The sequence below is a fragment of the Echinops telfairi genome, unplaced genomic scaffold, assembly GCF_000313985.2.
Source record: "Echinops telfairi isolate 266 unplaced genomic scaffold, ASM31398v2 ScPeMD7_3533;HRSCAF=4204_0, whole genome shotgun sequence".
Classification (NCBI taxonomy): domain Eukaryota; kingdom Metazoa; phylum Chordata; class Mammalia; order Afrosoricida; family Tenrecidae; genus Echinops; species Echinops telfairi.
This window is the reverse complement of record NW_022107431.1, coordinates 61,976,282-61,996,918: the sequence shown is the minus strand read 5'-3', so window position 1 is coordinate 61,996,918 and position 20,637 is coordinate 61,976,282. Positions and strand designations below refer to the sequence as shown.

Sequence of the window (20,637 nt, the reverse complement as noted above, 5' to 3'; positions counted from 1 at the left end):
TGTCTCTAAGATTTTATAATAAAAGCCACATTTCAGTATATGAAGATAGTTCTAGTGAATATCATGAAATGAATCATATCAGTTATGGAAATAAATGAGCAAATGTTCATTAAGTAATATTCATTTTGCATATGAACATTTATGTACACAATAGTTTACATGTAATTTATATTACTTCTACTCATAAACTCTTTTAAGTAACTAACTCTATATGATTATATAGACAAAAGTGCAAATAGTATTCCTATTCAGATAAAACTCTATCATTTCACTTGAATTTCATTTTCTAATATATTGCCCTCCCTACAAAATCAGGCTTACTCAGTCGCATTTTCACCCATGCTGCTTATAAAAACCATATTATAAACACTTATGTCAAAACATGTTTTTATAAAACAAAATGAACTACTGCATTTTTGTTTCATTATAAATGTCTTTTCTTTATCTAAATTACATGAATATTTTGTGGGAATGTGGATTAATTATTCATCTTATAAAGAGGAAGCCTTAATGAGGATTGGACTGCGAGCCATAAGGTCAGCAGTTCAAAACAACCAGCTGCTCCTTGGAAGAAAGAGGAGGCTTTCTACTCCCATCGAATCAGTCTGGGAAATTCACAAATGCAGTTCTACACTGCCCCTGAGGGTCACTGTTAGTCAGAATATATTTGGTTGGCAGAAGTTTAGTCTTAATTTTTAGTTTATAAATAATTACAGTACACAACTTATCTCTCATATTGTGAAAAGATTAATGTTCTTTGTATACAATATATGATTTTAAAGAATTATATAGACATTTAATAAAACTTGTTTTCTATCCTTCATTCTCAAGAAACATGTACATTTAAAAAAGTTATAGACATCAGTTCAAAATTTCACAAGAGGGGCAACACACAAAAAAAATCCTTTTTATTGTGTAATGAGTAAAAATTCAAGAAGAGAATTTGTTTTTCAATCACTAATTCATACTTAAATTATCCCTAGACATTGTTTGCAATATCTTCAGTGTCAGAGCCCCCCTGCCCTCTCCTGTTCTCTGAGTTCTCCATTTACATTTATTTGGTATCCCTTTCTGCCTTGTTGCAACTGGTTTTGGCAGACTTTGCCTTTTTTTGGTTCCTGAGAGCTGATTGTTCTAAGGAGCAAATTCTTCTAGGGTGTGACTGCTAAATTAGCCGTCTATGTATTGATTGGCTGACAGGGGGCCTTTAGGAGTGGATTGGGCTTAGATTGTTTGGGGAAGATGGTCTAAAGTTTGCATAAGTTTCTTTCAGATCAAAAAGTTTGTTCTTTTAAAAATATGTATATATTTTCTATTATTTCTACCCACTCTAATCAAGATCTTCTATTGTACTCTTAGTGAGAATAGTTGGTAACCAGACTCCACCTAATTTTCTGTTTTCAGGTTAGAGGAGGGAGGCAACTCTTGTTTTTTATTTTTCCATTCTATTTTATGATTTAGTTATTGCTATGTATTTTGCTTATATTCCTTGCTGTAGAACGTAATCTTTATGGGAGGCAGTTTTTGCATTAGGATTACAGTCACTCTGCTATGCAACACAATGTTGATATGGCTCGTTTAGTCATAGTCCAAACGTAGTCAGATGACATTTTCCCAATTGGACTGAGTGAGCAAATGTAGGGGAAGAGACTGAAAGATAATAGGACTCAGTTTTGCAAAACTGTTAGTAGGGTTTATTGTTATGGTTAAAACTTGGAAATCTAAGCAGGGAAATAATCAGTTTTGCCATCCTGTTGGATTTTAAATGAGCCATTTCCAAAATAAGAAGTGGGGATCGCATTATTATCAAGAATGAAGAGATGTCTCTGTGAACAAAAACCAGATATGAATCATAGATATATGAGTGGATTGGGGCTCACACTTGATTACAGCCCAAATCTAAGAACAAAGTTGTTACGATATAGCCCTACTCGATGCTTGCATTAATGAAGAGATGACTAAATTTTATGGGATGCTATGGGAAAGTGTGATGAAAGCTATACGGCGCCCAGCTATTAGAAAGAACATACAGATGTAAATATATTTATATTTATATACGAGGGGGGGAATAAATCTATGTACACATATTTATAGGTTTAGTATTAAGGAAACACATGGATAGTGGGCCCCTACTCAAGTACTCCCTCAACACAACAACACTTTGTTCTAACAATTCGGTCGTCTAAGATGCTCACCTTCCTGGCACGATCACTGAAGACAATGGGTGCATGAGCAAATGTGTTGAAGAAAGTGGATGGTACCCAGTTATAAAAAGTTATAGAATCTGGGGTCCTATAGACTTGAAGATAAACAAACGGCCATCTAACTGAGACAACAAGGCTCACGTGGAAGAAGCATACCACTCTGCAAGGCATCAGAGGGATCAGGTATCAGAGGGATCAGGCATCTGAGGGATCAGGTATCGGAGGGGAGGGATCAGGTATCAGGCATCAACTACTAAAAAATCATAGCACTGTGAATGAGGGACAGTGCGGAGTAGGGACCCATAGCCCATCTGTGAGTAATTGGACATTCCCTTGTAGAAGGGCTTCGGGGAGGAGATGAGCCAGTCAGGGTGCAATGTAGCAATTATGAAACATACAATGTTCCTCTAGTTCTTGAATGCTTCCTCCCCCCACTATCATGATCCCAATTCTACCTTACAAATCTGGCTGGACCAGAGGATGTACACTGGTACAGATAGGAACTGGAAACACAGGGAATCCAGGACAAATGAATCCCTCAGGACCAATGGTGTGAGTGGTGATACTGGGAGGGTGGAGGGAAGGTGAGGGAGGAAGGGGAAACTGATTACAAGGATATACATATAACCTCCTCCCTGGGGGACAGAGAGTGGAGAAGTGGATGAAGAGAGACGTCAGACGGTGTAAGATATGACAAAATAATAATAATTTATAAATTATCAAGGGTTAATTTGGGAGGCTGGAGCTAGGAGGGGGAAAATGAGGAGCTGATACCAGGGGCTCAAGTAGAAAGCAAATGTTTTGAGAATGAGGAGGGAAACAAATGTACAAAAGTGTTTGACACAACGGACGGATGTATGGATTGTGATAAGAGTTGTATGAGCCCCCAATAAAATGATTTTTAAAAAAGAATTAGAAAGAACAGAGTCTGGGGTCTTCAAGGCTTGTCTTCAAATAGGCAGCATGTGATTGCAGCATCTGCTCTTCATGCATAGAATAAGCACACCAACCTGTGTGATGTAAGGAATGTGATTGATAAAATCCAAATCTACAAAAGGAAATGGTATCAGAGCTTCAATTGTGAACATCTGGTTTGCAGCAGGCTATGGAGGGCAGTGGGCACCCAGAATCCTTGTGCTGGATCCACACATGGCTTGCACCTCCAATGAATCCCATCCAGGGATGTGAACAGCTTCACTGTCATGCAGAAGACAGTAGGTTTGGTTTGTTTGTTTTGTTTTTATGTGTTTGTTTTCTATGTTTTTTGTATATGAAATCCAGGATAGGTAGAGCTCTAGAGAAAGTGACTGCATTGATGGTTTCTTGTGGGGTATGTGGGGAGGGGTGTGGGAGGGGGAGAGCTAGTAACAATGAGAGCAGGAAGTAATGTTCTAAATTTGATAATGGAGATTATTGTATAATGCTGACTAATGTGACTGAACTAGAGAATTGTGTGATATATGAAATATATGCCAATGAAACTATTTCTTTTTAAAATGGAATGAATAGCCAGAATTGGAAACTTCTTGTTCCAAAGACAGAAGGCTGCAGCATGCGAGAATCAGCAGGTGAGTGGTAGAAACAGAACCAAGAGCCAGAGCACGAAGTAGAGCAGTGGGCTTCTCAGTCGAAAGACTGAGGGAAGCTCAGTGCCTTCAGACAGAAGAGTCCTTTGTGTCCTGCAAGAACTCAATTGGGGAGGTTGGTTTGCTTCCATTTTAAACTTAGTTTTCCCTGTCTTTAGCAAAAGCAAATGACATCAGTCAAAGTCTTCTATGAAGTTTTAAAGAAAGAATAAAACCCTCACAAAATATGTTCTGGTACACAGTAAAAAGGATGCTCTAAGAGCCTATAGGATTTCCAAAAAAGGCATACAGGATGAAGAAAGAGCATTTTCCTCAAACATATAATCATAAAGTGCTAGCTATTTTGTTAATAAAGTAATTTTAAGGTAATATTGGGATTATAAGTACTAGATCTAGAAATTTAATATATCATAACACATGGGAATTATTTGCCAAGGAATATCAGACCTCTGTTTGTTTGAGACAAAAGTTTCATTATTTTTTAATATTCTAAAGTTGGGACCTAAATTACTCCTTTTAGAGTACACCCATATTATATAACTTTAATAATACTTAATTTGGCATCTCAGATATTTTAAATCTATAAACAATAGTACTTAGGTAAATTAGAGTACTTATATAATACTTGGGTATAGTACTATTATTTATGCATTATATGGCTTACAATTTGTTAATGCATACATAACCACTTTTAGGACATAATAGTTTATAGCCACCCAGCTGTGATTAATACCTTAATAATGAAAAAACACCTTAATAAGGTCTCATCGACCATTAATAATCAAAGGAAACACAAAGGAACATTCCTTCCTACATCGGTATGGCATTCTAGCTACCTCTAAATGATTTATTTTCTCTGTAAATGTAATTTTACACTGTTCAATTGGAATGTTCTGTAACTGATTTATTATAGCAAAAGGAGACATACATGTCTCTGCATTTCCTCTAAATTTCTAAGTGGCAAGTGTAATATGCTCCCTGGTGTTAACATGATGAGCTATTAATTGAGCATGGACCACAGATAAAGTTGAATATCTAAAAGTACTATTGCGGGGAAGTATTATATCTTGAATCAATTCATCTGGGGCTTCTTATATTTTTAGTAATTAAACAGAAACATTTGAATATGATGGATATTTTCATACCACCTAGTTTCAAATAGAAGATAGCTTCAAAAACTCCAAAATGAGACTCTGGGCATACATATTTTCAGGATGAGAAGCAATGCTATAGTAGATCTGAGAATATGGCTGTCTTACTATGTTGCTGTATTTAGCACCAAATATTTCATTTAATAGACCAGAATAGGAAGAAGAAAATTGTTTCTGCTATAAAAGAACAGAGCCTCACAAGATCTGTGTAGTTCCTTAGACAAATGGCAAGAGATTTGTAAATGAGTCTGGTAGCCATCTAAAAGACACAGGAATGTAACATACGGAATCGATGGTAACTATTTTTAAAAAGTTCTACAATTTCCAAATGCTGGAAAACATAACAGAGAAGCCCAATAAAAAGCTCTTCTGTCATGGCGGTAAGTCATGAATGGACTATACAATGTACCTTGCATTGACAGGGTCCGAAACAAGGATCCTCGTTTCTGCTTCCTTTGCCACTGCAATTACAGGATTGGCAATCAGGGAAGCCAGTGTAACCCCGAAGACACCGATCACACCGCGCTCCTCCAAAGCCAGTTTTGCAATGACAGGATCCAGGCTCCAGGCCTAAGGAAACATGAGTCACATATCAAGATTTTAAAAGACAAATACTTCATTTAGTTCCTAAAATGTAATAAGTAATATCCATTGAAATTCTGTTTGAATGTAAAAATGTTAAAGAAGATGCACATCGTTTTTTTAAGTTAAAGTTGAAAAACAATGGGGCCTAATTAGAAATTGGCTCCCATTCATTACCATAGCATCTTCTGAGAACCTTTACAAATATTAGAAAGGACAAAAAGTGAGCATGACAAGATTTGAAGAAAAAATGAACCACAATACCTAACCAATGATGACACAGGTATTAAAAGAGGGAAAGTGAGCCAAAAATTACCATAAAAATATTTTAAGGCTAGTTAGTTTTGACGGTGTATTCAAAGTTTGAAACCCTGATAGAACATATTAAAAATGGCACATTGTAAATCAGTTTGCAAGGCTAAGGAAAATCTGATACTGAAATCTTACGATCACCCAAAATAAGCAGAACAACAGTTAACACTTATTGTCTAAGTAAGCATTATTTTAGTATGCACATGGAAACTATAATAACACATCAAATTCTAAAAACCTCTATGAAGTAGATGTTATATTTTTTTCAAATTTGCAGAAGAAAAGACTGGTGCACAGAGAAACTAGGTAGGTTGCTCAGTAGCAGAGGTAGCAAGTAGTAGAGTCATACAAGTTAACTTAAGACTCCATGTGAAGACATTGTAAATAAAATAAACACCACCTGTATCCTAAAGTATATTGGAAATTGCTTCCATGCTGGTCAAGTAGAATTTATGCTGGTAATAATATTTATGAATATCTTTTCAACATATCATTTGACCTTTGCATATATGGATCAAATGGTGAAAAACTTAAAATATCAATAGAGTTTGCAAAACTATTCAACAAATCTAACATTTACTTATGATGGGAAAACCTCTATAAATCAAGACAATGTAGAAATACTCAAAGTAATAAACAATGCCGATCATAACTTTTGCTTCTAAAAATATTGTGAACTGATGAGGAGAGAAGACTTCTTTTCCAAACACTTCCCAATGAAAGATGCTTTCAGACACAAGCGAGCGGGCAGGTGGGAAGTTATTTTATTATTCTGCAAAATATGGTTCTTTCTGGAACCATAAGAAAATGTAGTTCTAAGGAAGTAAATCAACCCTTGAAATATTCTTGGAGCTAATTGCCAAACTCTGATGAACTAGAGGAGGGGATTTGACTTTGTAGCCCAAAGGTAATTCCTAGGAGCTACACATGTTAGGAGGTTATATCTGAGCACACGTATGGATGCCTAGCTCCTTTATGGTGGGTTACACTGAGAAAAATATATGTATACATGTTGCAGGACATGAAACAAAACAACTCTTGATTTGAGTTGCCAGGGGGAAAAAGTATAAATGAAAGAAAAATGGACTAAAAATGTACCAGTAAAAATGTTATGGCATGCTTTTGGTGATCTTTTGCTATCAGATATTAATCACTATATATATGATAGGAAAGAAAAGTCCAAAGTGGATGTCCAAAGAGACTCTGAAACTTGCTTTCAATCATAGAGGAGCCAAGGCAAATGGAAGAAATAAAGTCAAAGAGCTGAAAAGACAAATTAAAAGGGCTGCTTGAGAAGACAAAGTAAATATTATAATGAAATGTGCATAGACCTAGAAATAGAAAACCAAACAGGAAGAACATGCTCAGCATATCTTAAAATGAAAATACTCAAGAAAAAAATTAACCCTCAAGCTGCAATATAGAAATACTTTGTGGGAAAAATTTTGAATTATACAGGAAGTATCCAAAAAAAGATGGAATGAATACACAGAAAGTCACTGTTCAAAAAGGAATTGATTACCTTTAACCATTTCAAGAGGTAGCATATGAACAAGAACCAATTGGAGTTGAAAGAAAAAGTTCAAGCTGCACTGAAAGCGTTAGCCAAAAACAAGGATTCAAGAATAGATGGAATACCCATTGAAATGCTTCAATAAACTGATTAAGCACCGGAAACCTTCACTAGTCTATGGCAGGACATTTGGAAGGTAGCTACCTGGACATCTGACTGGGATAGATCCATATTTTAACCATTGCAATGAAAGGTGACCCAACAGAATGCTCAAATTGTGGAACAAAATCAATGATAACACACGCAGGTAAAATTTTGCTGGAAAGCATGCAACAATGCTGGCAGCATTGTGTAGACAGGGAGCTGCCACAGGTTCAGGCTGGATTCAAAGGAAGATGTGGAACAATGACTATAATTACTGAAGTCTAATCGATCTTGGCTGAAAGCAAAAACTACCAAAGGCTGTTGACTTGTGTTTCATTGACTATGTAATGGCATCTGCGTCTTTGGTGCGTAGCAAACTCGGGAGAACCATGAGAAGCACAGGTTTCCCCACGAACAATGCACTTCAGTGTGCTCACCAGGAACCTGCACAAGAATCAAGAGGCAGTTGTGTGAACAGAACAAGCGTGTACTGGTGGTTACAACCAGGAAAGGTGGGAGTCAAGGTTGTATTCTTTCACCATACTTATTCCATCTGTAGGCTGAGTGAGTGGTCAGAGAATCTGGATTATATGGAGAAGAATACATTATCAAAATTGGATGAAGGCTTCTTAACCTGTGATGAGGAGAACTTGAAGTACTTGCTGATAAACATCTAGGATTTCAGCCTTCAGTATGGAGTAGAATTCAGTGAGAAGGAAACAAAAATCCACGCATCTGGACCAGTAATTAGCATCATGATCAATGGAGGAAATATTGAAGTTGTCCAGGATTTTGTCTGGATTGGATCCACAATCTATGCTGATGGAAGTAGTAGTCAAGAGATCCAAGGGTACATTGCATAAAACTGCTGCGTGAAACCTCTTTAAAGTGTTGATAATGAGAGATGTTACTTTGAGGACTAAGGTCTACTTGACCTAAGCCATGACATTTCCCATTGCCTCATATGCATGTAAAAGTTGGACATTAAATAGGAAACACTGGAGAACCGATGCATTTGAATGATGGTGCTAACAAGGAATGTTGAAAGGACCATGGACTGCCAAAAGAACAAACCCATCTGTCTTGGAGGAGTAGAGCCAGAAGGCTCCTAACAGACAAGTCTTTGTCTCAAGTATTTTGGACACGTTCTCAGAAGAGACCAGTCCCTGGGAAAGAACATAAAGCTAGCTAAGGTGGAGCAGCAGCAATAAAGAAGGCCGGGGAGGGAGGGGGAAAAATGAGGAGCTGATACCAAAGGGCTCAAGTAGAAATCAAATGTTTTGAGAATGAGGAGGGCAACACATGTACAAATGTGCTCGACACAATGGCTGGCTGGATGGATTGTGACAAGAGTGGTACGAGCCCCCAGTAAAGTGATTTTAAAAAAGGAGAAGGCCCACGACAGGGTGGCTGGACACAGTGGCTGAAAAGACAAGCTCCGCTATAAGAACACCTGTGAGGACCATGCAGCACCGAGCAGGGCTTTGTTCGGTTGCACACAGGTTGATCTGCGTCAGAGCTGACTCGAGGGCACCCAACAGCAAGAGTTATTATGTGAACAGTGTGTTCTTCCTATCCGATCATGTGGCATCAAAGACAGAACCAAACAGGACCCTAGAAGCCTCACAGTCCCCATGCCACGCCCCCCCCCCCCAGATAACTACCATCCCGAATGTTGTTTATGACTCTGTAGTTTAAACACATTTGTATGCATCCATTTAGAAATATTACTTTCTTTTGCTTTTTGTCACTTGCGTAGTATATTAATAAGAAGCAACCTAGTTCATTTGTGCAGCTATAACTTATTATTATTGCTGCATCTAAACCCACTGCTATCACGTCGATTCTGACTGATAGCAACCCTAGAGAACAGGATAGGTCAAGGTTCCCGAGCCTCTCCAACTTTACAGACGCTAAGTGTCCACACCTCACTGCTTCGAACTGCTGACCTTTCAGTTAGCACAGTGCACTTTCACCGTGCCACCACCAGGGTCCATGATTGCTGAGTAGCAAGCAAGACACAGAAAGTGATGGATGATATGTGTATCACGTAAGGTTCTTTATGGATGCGTGGAAAGGACAATTAGGCAGTGGCATTTTTCGGAGGAAGTGTGCCTTGGGCTGCTAACCATGCGATCAGTTGGAAACCACTAGCTGCTTCTCGGGGAAAAATGCCGCTTCCTCCTCCCTTAATTAAAGAGTAACACGGTGAACCCAGAGCGCCAGGCCCACCGTGTCTCAGAGGGTCGCGCTGAGTCAGAATTGACTCGGTTTTGATGTTGGTGTTAGCGGATGTGACATGAATGAAATATTTTTTGGCCTTTTGTAAACGGAGAGTCATTATGCAAGATTTAATGTTTATAAACTTTTAAAATACTGACATTAATATTATTTCAATATTTGAGCTTAATCCCTAAAGTATGAAATAAAACTAAACACAGGCCCATTACGGTTAATTTTGTTAAGAAGAATTGTGCTGTATAATTAGACTAGAACACGGTTGCTATTATTCATAATTTCATTATTTTTAAAATGTTATCTTAATGTATACTTTATTATTGTATGTAAATTGGGAAATATTCTTATAGAAATATCTTCATTAAATATTGGCTATATTAAACAAAATTCAGAAATCACTTTAATGCAACTATAGAGTTAAATAGGTAAAGTTAAAGATATGTTAGACAAGAGCTAAGATAAGAATTTAAAGAAACTCCCAAAAAAATTTCTGGGGAAAAATTCATTCTGGAAAACTAAAAGGAAGAAAATTAAACATTGACGTATTATGGAAATATACATAAACATATTAATAGTGTCATCTGTTGAATTATCGTGTACATATTCATTTTTATACTTTTTTATAACTTAAATATATTAATTTAATTTACTTTATTAGTTCTTTCATTCTCCCTTTCTTTCTCTCCTCCCTCACCTGACATATCCATAACTATATAATGGTCTGTTACTTTTGGTGGAAAAACCATTTTTCTTGATTTTTTTCTTTTAGAATCATGGTCTCATGCAGTATTTTTCTCTAACTTTTTATTGATATATATTATCATTTTCAAAGGGCGGAATTAAGTAACATCACAAAAAATAGCATCTTTTTTCTTGCTTCACTAAAAAGAATAGAGAAGATGAAAGAAAAATGACCGTCAGGGATTTAACATTCGAATGTCATTAAATATAGATTTTGAGTTCATATTTAAGACTGTAAACCTCAAATTAATAAATCTACAGTTTTATAAAGAAAGCAGGTAAATTAAAATATGCCAAGAAACATTGCCATTGTAGGGAAAAAACTGTGTTTGTATCCCTGAGTTATCTCTACCAAGAAGAAACGAGATGAAAAACAATGTTCCAAATACTGAAATCTTGACAAGCAACCTCCCTGGAAGTGTCTCCTAAGCATTCTACATCGAGGGAGGAGGCTGGCGTTTGATACTAGAGCATTTGGAGTAATCGCAAGGAAAACGTTTGACTTAAACTAATTTCAGCTTCTTTTTGGCATTAATTTACTACTACTACCTATTTAAAAAGTCCTTTATACACTTTGTCTTTTCTACATTTTTTCTGTATTTCATTTTCTTTACTGTGCCAGCTCTCACATTCATGCTGACCATGGAAGCACAAATGATCCTCCCCAAAGAGTCCCATTTCCTGCTAGAAACCACGAAAGCTATAAAACAACATAGCAAATACCAAGAGCTATAAATTCAAGTTTAAAGAACAATGACAAAAAGAATACATTTACAATATAAAAATTACTTATTATAAACTTTTCTCCTGGAAATACGTGTACTTGTCCTTCAGCTCTCCTTTGACCAGTCCATACCGCGCCCCCCCCCTCGTCTGCCCTCCCTCACCTTGTGCATGTTTTATATCCTTGACACAGACTTCATTTAAGGAACCGATTGGATCACATTGGCACGGCTGACATGGTCTGTGATGATGTGGAGACACCTATGAAAATTTTTAAGTACTTTTAATCAAGGGTAATGGATGCACCAATCCTTTTCTAGTCTGAAAAAAATTAAAACGCATTAATTAAAAATATATAAAGCAATATATTAATTTGGAAAATTCACAATATGAAAATGATCCTTAATGCACATGTATAGCTTCTAAATTTTCTGTTTTTATGAGTTTATATAATTTGCAAAATATATTTTAGGTATAAAATAGGTCATTTAAACCCAAAGCAAGATCAAAGAATAGCATAATATGTAAGACCAAAATCAGTAATTAGAACACAGACATAAAAGGGGCAAACTTTTTAAAAAACAAACCCAAACCCACTGTCTTCGATTCAATTTGTACTCCAAGACCTACAGCATGGGGCAGAGCCACTGCATGGATGTTTCCCAGGCTGCAAACCTTACTGGAGAAGACAGCTTCTCTTATTTCATGTGGAGCAGCTGGGCGTTTGAATGGCTAGCCTCCTGGTTAGCATTTCAGCATTTAATTCATTGCACCCCTTGGGTACTTGACACTTTGTAGAGTATTAATAAAATTTGTAAACCTCTATTATGAGCTATTAAGAAAAGAGAAAAATCCAATAATTAATACATTTGGAATCAAAGAACTAATATTAATATGGATACTATAGCACTTAAAAGGATAACTATAATATATATATATTTTAAAGTTTTGCTTGGGGAAATGATTGTATAACTCTTTTTAATACGACTGAACTATAGAATAGTATTTAGGTGAAATATATGCCAATAAATCTGTTTCTAAAAGTTTTGCTAATAAATTGGACAATTTTCATGAGATAAATAAATTCATTTAAAAACCTAGTGCATCAAAACTTACCCAAAGAAAAATGCAAAGTCTTTCTAGCCCAGTGTGTATTGCAATTAAATCCATTATTTAAACCTTCCAATAATTAAGAACTATAGGTTTAAGTGCAGTTTCACTAAGGAATTCTGTTGAACAATTCCAAAATATCTAATCCCAATATTATAAAATAAATTTTAAAGGCCAGGAGAAATATTAACATTTCCAAAGCCATTTTTTGAAGCTAGTTTATCTCAATGGAAAAAAAACAGATGGATATTTCAAGAAATAAAATTACAGACCAATAGTTGTGTGAGGTGATTCAAAATTTCTTGAATAGCTAATTAGGTCATATAACATATTTAAAATATATTTTATCACTAAAATTACATACAAATCATATGTATTTTTATATAACAATAATTAATAGAAATTCATCTTAGGCTTGTAAGATTGTTTAATAATAAAAAAGTCAGTTTAAATTCACTATGTTAACAGAACATAGGAAAAATTCCATATGTTTATTTTAGTAGAAGCAAAGCAGTATTTCACAAAACTCAAAGCTGCTGAATTATAAATACTCTTATCAGCCTAGAGATAGAAGAAAACTTTTTGAATCTGATTTAAGGTACCTGTGAAAATTCAACAGTTTACATAAAATTCAATGGTGAAATATTACATGTTTACCTTTAGGACTTAAAACAAGCAAATATATCTGCTATGGTAATGTTTTTTAATTGGTATAAAAATAGAATAAATTTGCATTTATTTGCAGACAGCATATTGTTTATGTGTAAGCTTCTCAAGAAGTTAGCTAAAAAGTACTAAAAGTAATGAGTGAACATAATGTGGCTATAAAGTCAATATTAAAAATATTTTTATATTATAGCTTCAAATAGTTATTTTTGCAAATATTCTGTAATGGTGAAAAATACTCAAGAACAAATTCAACAAATGGCATGTATGATCTCTACAGTGGAAATACTGTGATGAACAATTAAGCAATTATAAATACAGGGAGAAGTGTTACATGTTCCTGGATTGGAAGAGCCAATATTGTTAAGATGTCAGTTTTCTATTTGTCTATAGTTTGTTTCTATATGGCAGGCAAAAATAATGCTTCCTAAATTTGACCGGATGATTCTGAATTTAGACACCTGGGCTAATCATCATCAGTAGGATCCATATGATGTACTCACCTTGTCTGAATTCCAAGTTCAGTAAAGTGAAAGTAACCAAAACAGTGTGGCATTGGCACAAAACAAAAACTACTGCTATGGAGTGGTTCCAACGGATGGCAGCCCACCGGGTCAGAGCAGAACCTTCCCAGAGTGCTTCCAGGGCAGTGGGTTGCAGTCCGAAACCACTAGCTCTGCAGGAGGAAAAGTGGGTGTTCTACGGCTCTAAGGAGTTACAGTCTCTGAAGGTGGACAGGTATTGACTTCAGTGAAAGTCAAGATGGAGATCTATAGGAGGGAGCGGAGAAATCAGGGAAGAGGGTAGGATAGAATACAGGGGAGTTGAGGGATTTGAAATGCTGAATGCAGAGGTGAAGGTCTGAAATGTGAATCCCGTCCTAATTCACAATGTAAAAATTCATTAAACTAACACAAACACAAAATAATTAAAAAGAAAAAAGAAAATTAACGCATGGGGTAGGGGCACAGGGTTGGAGTCTCTGAAACCCACAGGAGCAGTTCCATTCTGCCCTCTGAGGTCACTATGAGTTGGAATCGACTGGCTGGCAGTGAGTTTGGTTTGGGAACCCTTCTGGAAGCAGACTGCCTCCTCTTCCTCCTATAGAACAACTGAGGAATTTGATCTGCTGACCTCTTGGTTAACGGCCCAATGTTTAGTACAACCAGGATTTCTTAGTAGCAACAGAATTGCTTGGTAGAAAACCCAAAACCCAAGTCACTGGCATTGAGCCGCTTGCTGACTCAGAAACACGATCTAGGCAGGACAGAGTAGAAGTGATATTAAGGACCTACACTCTCAGAAATCCCAAGGATTTCCTAAAGATTTAGGTGAGCAGACAACCCCATCTTTCACCTGCAGGATTACCACAAAGACAGACAGAATCATGAGGGCCGCATTGTATGATAAACTTATTTTCAATAAATTCATCAAAGACATTCAAAGGAGAAAGGAAGTATTTTCAACAAATATGCTTGGAAGAGTAGGTTAAGCCATTTGTCTGCCTACCCTCTTATATCGCACATATACATAAAAATTAGGGGACTTCAAAAAGTTCAAAGAAAAATTTCATTCTCTTTTAATCTCATTGCCCCCTGAACTTTTAAAAGCCTCTCATATTTATTTTAAATGGCCCATCGTTCTAAAAGCTAAATTTAAAATGTTAAAAGACAACAAAAATGTTTAATAGACAAGATAAAATAAATGAATGGCCAGTAAGCATATGAAATGAAGAGAATATCTATCGTGAACTATCCAACCACACCCACGCACACTCACACTCGTTGGGATGAGTCCACTCTGCCGTCGAGTGAGACTAGAGGACAAAGTAGGCTGGCCTCTAGGCTTCGAGATGGCAAGCCTTTATGGGATGGAAAGCCTCATGTTTACCCTGTAGAAGAGCGGGTGTTCTCAAACGACTGATCTTGATGTTAGCAGCCCTGTGCGCACCCACGGCACCGCAGGACTCCTACTAGAAGGGCTAAAATTTGAAATTATAGCCAATACCAAACATTGGAGATGGCCTGGAACAACTGGAACTCATCAATATTTTTAGTAAAAGTATAAATGTTACTAACAATATCTTATGAAGTCAAATATAGAGCTATGCTTAAAACAAGCCAGCAAGTCCATTCTGAGTGTTGATGATACCCCATGAATCAGAGTAAAGCTGCTCCGCAGAGCACAGCGACTGCCCTTTGAGGGGAAAGATGTTACTGTGAGGGATTTATAAACGAAAGTTGAAATCATGACCATCAAAAAGACCTGTATAGAATTATTTGCAAGATTTATATCAAAACCGTATGCAATCCAAATGTCCATCACCAGGAAAATGGATTAAAATATATGGTATATCCATGCATCAGCATAATAAGCAATATATGCATATAAAAATAACTAAATACTCATGCACACAATGATATGGATAATTTTTAAAATGTATGTTGCATCAAAGAAGGAATATATAAAATCATGTACTGCATTATTTCATATTATAATGTTCACTAACATGTAACACGAAATTATTTCTAAAAATCAGAACCCTTTTTGACAATGAGGCTTAGGAAATGACCGGACGGAGGCATAGGGAAACGTTCTCAAGCAATTATAACAATATCACTACCACTGAGTTGATTCTGACTCATAGCTACAGGAGACAGGGCTATACATCTTGATGGGAGAAGAGAGCCACATCTGTGAAGCTCGTGGGTTTGAACTGCCAACCTTGTAGCTCACCACTCAAAGCTTATCCAGCAGAACAACCAGTACTCCAATTCTCTAGTGATAGAAACATTTTTGACACATTCTCAAAGGTTCATGTCAATTTCAACTGGAAAAGGTTTTGGGTCACTTCAGAATTTGAAGTTTATTTAATATGCCACGGCAGTTATGAAAGTAATTTTTTTTGTTACATCTCTATGAAAAAGCTAGTAACATTTAAGAAAGAGCATACTGTACCTCTTTATGTCTGAAGAAGCCATCCATGCATGTATCACAGTTTATACCAGCAGTGTTTCTTGTACAATTAACGCACACGCCCCCTCCGATGTACCTCCCGTGTATATTTAAACTGAGGTTTCTTTGGGCAACATTGTCATCATAATAGCACTCTTCAGCTTTCCCATGGCAGTTGCATGCTGCGTCAAAGAGAAAAGGTGGTAAACATGGAGTTTCCAGGTTTCAAGTATATTGAAATCAGTTCCATGTTTCTTAATGCCAGATTTTAGCTAGATCTAAAAAGTATTTTCTGTCTTCATGAATAGATTTTATACTATATGGCAATCTACATTACTTTTGGACACATACGCATAGGAAACATCACAGAAGTATCCAGGAAATATTTGGATTGGTGCATTATTAAGTTTACATGTTTGAATGCAACTTGAAATAATTAAAGTAAAGCAGAATCATTTAGAATTGGCAATATGTGACAGATTTTGAGTCATAATATTATAAATTATGATTCAACATATGATTTCCTATGAAAAATCCAAAAAATTATTGAATAATTCTTAACTGGAACAAGGGATCTGAAAAATACATGTGAGAACTGCACTGCATGGAGTATTAAGGATGTGAAATCTTGAAGCTAGGTCGCCAGGCCCTACTTCCAAGCATGCCCGAGGCAGTTAGGAGCTGCAAACTTCTGTTCATGCCCAGCACCACTCATAGACTCCACGCAAATCTCTGCACTAGATCCCATGGGTGAAAAATGGTGTGCACTATACACTTGACCTCTCCTCCTTTACTACAATTAAAAACAAAACTTACTTAGTTTTCTTCTTCATACTAGGTTTTGCTTTTATTACCATTGCTTTTAATCCTCAAAATAGCTCTAACAATTAGTTATTATGTTTCTCTTGTGATCAGAAACTGTTATGATCCACACAGTCGAATGCCTCGGCACAGTAAATAAAACACAAGTAAACATCTTTTGGGTGTGTTTTGCTTTAAGCCAAGACCCATCTGACATCAGCAATGACATCCTTTGTTCCACGTCTTCTCCTGAATCCAGCCTGAGCCTCCGGCAGCTCCCTGTGGATGTACTGCTGCAGCTGTTGCTGGAGGGTCTTCAGCAAAGTGTTACTTGCATGTGATACCAATGACATCGTTCTAAACTTTGAGCATTCTGTTGGGTCAACTTTATTGGAAATGGGTAAAAATATGGATTTCGTCCAGTCAGTTATCCAAGTAACTGTCTTCCAAATGTCCTTTCATAGGCCAGTGAGTGCACTTCAATTGGTGGCCCATCAATTCTTGGAGCCTTGTTTTTGGCTAATGCTTTCAGTGCAGCTGGAAATTATTTTCAGCACCATGGTTGCTGAAATGGTTAAAGGTCACCAATTCTTTTTGGTACAGTGACTCTATGTGTTCTTTCCATCTTTTTTTTTTTGATACTTCCCGTATCATTCAATATTTTGTCCACAGCATCTTTCAACATTAAAACTCAAGGCTTGACTGTTTCTTGAATTCTTTGTGTTTCAGAGGTGCTGAGAGCACTCTTCCTTTGGTCTTTCTAATTTGAGTTGTTTGTACATGTCATTATAATTTTGGCTTTGTCATCTCAAGCTCCCCTTAGAAATTCTCTGCTCAATTGTTTGACTTCATCATTTTTTCCATGGGCTTCAGTGATAAGGAGTTTTCTATTTTTAGGAATCTTAAAAACTCCAATGTAAGAATATACTATAAGAAGCCATCAAGATTTCTACTGCCTATGCAACTGAAGGGGAATATAAAGTCATACAAACAACCTCACATCATTCAGAATTAGCATCGCTCATATTTATAGCCATGAGCAAATGTTGGCAAACATGGGAGCTAGAACAGCATTCTGTTCACCCTTCATGCAGTGAGGATTCTGTCGGCAGCCCTGGCTATTGCCCATGGGAGGCAGCTCTCTGTCCCACGCCGCCTGGATCACCCCATCTGGGGGGATGGCTTCTGCTCACACCTGCCACTCTGCTCTCTCATGTGCACAATGGCATCACGGGAACGGCATCCATGCCACAGTTTATGAGACTGTCATTTAGTAAATGCTGACAGATGGAATAAATATACCTCAGTCTTTGGCAATATACTTTCCTTGATGTAGACTGATGAAAATCCAATTAAATCCAAATGCATCAGTCATTTTACAGAGGGCTTTGTCGCAGAAAGGTGATTGCAGCATGATTCAGCATGGGGGAAAAATCTCACTTAGGCTTTTAGGAACACATATATTACGAAGAGAAGGATATTTATATATGATTGTTGGCCAAGACCTCAAGTTTAATTCTGTTTTTCAAATGTTTATTATTCAAAGATGGGGAGTGTCATGATTGGTTGACTGAGGAACAGCACACTCATGTTAATTTGCTGATGGTTCTGTACATATGCAGGTACCACTCGAATGTGGACAGAAACAACACTATAACGGCTTTCTGGGCCCTCCTTAAAGGACAGCCATGTAGTAAAATTCTTCCAGAGGAAATAACTTTGAGAACTATGCCCGATGGTTCAGTTTGCTTGGACTGAAGGAGAAATGGTCAAATGTGTAGCTGTATACTGATACATGCAGTGTGACCAATGGTTTTGCTGAATCATCAGGGACTTGGAAGGAGCATGATTGGAAAATTGGTAAGGAAGAGGTATAGGAAAGGAAGGTGAATAGACTTTCTCTGAATGGATAAAAAAATGAAGATATTTGTGTCTCATGTCAATGGTCACCAAGGATTATTTCTAAAGAAGATAATTTTAACAACCAAGTAGATAGGATGACACATTCTTTGGTAACATCATCCTCTGTCCTCAGCCACTTCTGTCTGCCCTAGGGGCATCTGAGCCATGTGGACATGGTGCCAGGCAAGGAAGGCATTCATGGGCTCAGGATCTTGGACTTCTACTCACCAAGGCTGAGTTGGCATCTGCCACTGGTGAGTGCCCCATCTGCTAGCAGCAGAGACTAACACTGAGTCCAAGATATAGACCCCATTCCTTAGGGATATTAACTAGAAACCTGGTAGCACTTTGATCACATAGGACCACTTCCAATATGGAAAGGGCAGTGTTTTGTTCTCACCGAAATAGGCACATTTTGGATACAGATTTGCTTTGCTTGCATGCACTGCTTCTGTCAAAACTACTCTTCGGGAGATTACAGAATGTTTTATCAACCAACATGGTATCTCACGCAGCATTGCTTCAGATCAAGGGACTCACTTAGCCTATGAAGGACAGCAATGGCCCATGCTCACTGAATCCACTGGCCGTACCAGATTTCTCATCATCCTGAAGAAGCTAGTTTGATAGAACAATGTAATGACCTTCTAAAGACACAATTACAGTGCCAGCTCCATGGTAACATGTTACAGGATTAGGACAATGTTCTCCAGGAAGCTGCATGTGCTCTAGAACCATTGGCCAACTAATGGTGCTGTGTCTCCAGTAGCCAGGATTCATAGGTCCAAGAATCAAGGGGTGGAAACAGGATTGGCTCTACTCAGTCTTACTCTTAGTGAGCTACTTGCAGGATTTTTGCTTCTTTTCCCAGGGGTCTATGCTCTTTGTTTATGTAGGACTACTCTCATCTGGAAACAGCATGGATTCCATTGAACTGGCAATGAAGAATGCACCTCCCTGGTCATTTGGATCATGCCTCCTCATGCCTCTGAATCAACAAGTGAAGAAGGGTGTTACCATGTTTAATGATGTATTTAATCCTGATTACAGGGGAAATTTGAATTTGTGGTACATAATGGAGAGAGAGAAGAATATGTCTGGAATCCAGGAGATTCCTTAGGTCATTTCTTAGTGAGATCATTGGCTGTGATTGAAGTCAATGGGAAAGCACAACACCCTAATTCTGACATGACTACCAATAGCCCAAACTCTTCAGGAATGAAGGCTGAGACATCCCATCAGACAAAGATCCCTGACCAGCGAAGGTACTTGCTGAGGGTAAAGGAAATATGATATGGGCAATGGGAGCACAGACTTCTAATTACCAGCTATGGCCACATGACCAGAAATGAGGTCTGTAATTCAGTAATCCATATCTGTATGCTTGTGCCAAATATTTTAGTTATGCTCACTTATAAAATATGATGAATATGGGTTAGTGCTCTTTCATTCATACACATATGAATTAAATCATGTTATGTGGAAATATGATTTTATTACTGTCTTTAATGATTACATATGGGTAAAGCGTATGTAAAAGTGTCAGGTTCACAAAGGATGGTCTGTGATAGTTGGGGATAATGTCAATTAGACTCTCCTGGGCAAGGGTAGAGGTGGAACTCAACCTATCCCTTTTACCACAGAGGAGCTGCTGGTGGATTCAAATGGCCAGCCATGTGGACTTCAGTCTAACGGGCAACCACAGCACCACCGGAGCTCTTCAACACATTCACAGTCATTATTTGAGTTAATTTTTTACCCAGTTAAATAGTTAGAGTTATTTAATAGTTTAAAATATCGACCAAATTCTTTTTTTGTAGGCCATATATAGTTATTAAACGGAAAAGATGTAGTTATAGTCAACTCATTAAAAATTAATATTTGAATTTCTTTGAATTTGGCCAAACACTAGTTGGGGTCTAGCAATCAGCACAAGCCTCTGGTTTTGGGTCATGCATTGACCTGTGGAAATCTTTAGAAACAGAAGTTTCTCCAAAATTTTTGTAATA

At 37.2% G+C, this 20,637-nt stretch overlaps 1 protein-coding gene across 6 annotated transcripts in view; it reads right to left on the bottom strand.

Annotated features, from left to right (window-relative positions):
• The window catches only part of LAMA2 (laminin subunit alpha 2), a 671,264-nt gene that overhangs the window by 384,114 nt on the left and 266,513 nt on the right, over positions 1–20,637 (bottom strand). For all 6 annotated transcript variants that reach the window (XM_045294657.1, XM_045294659.1, XM_045294658.1 and 3 more), the window contains exons 8-10: positions 15,929–16,107; positions 11,359–11,455; positions 5,351–5,511 (exon numbers count right to left, since the gene is read on the bottom strand). In XM_045294657.1, the coding sequence (XP_045150592.1) occupies positions 5,351–5,511; positions 11,359–11,455; positions 15,929–16,107 (437 nt within the window). The remainder of the gene's footprint in view (positions 1–5,350; positions 5,512–11,358; positions 11,456–15,928; positions 16,108–20,637) is intronic.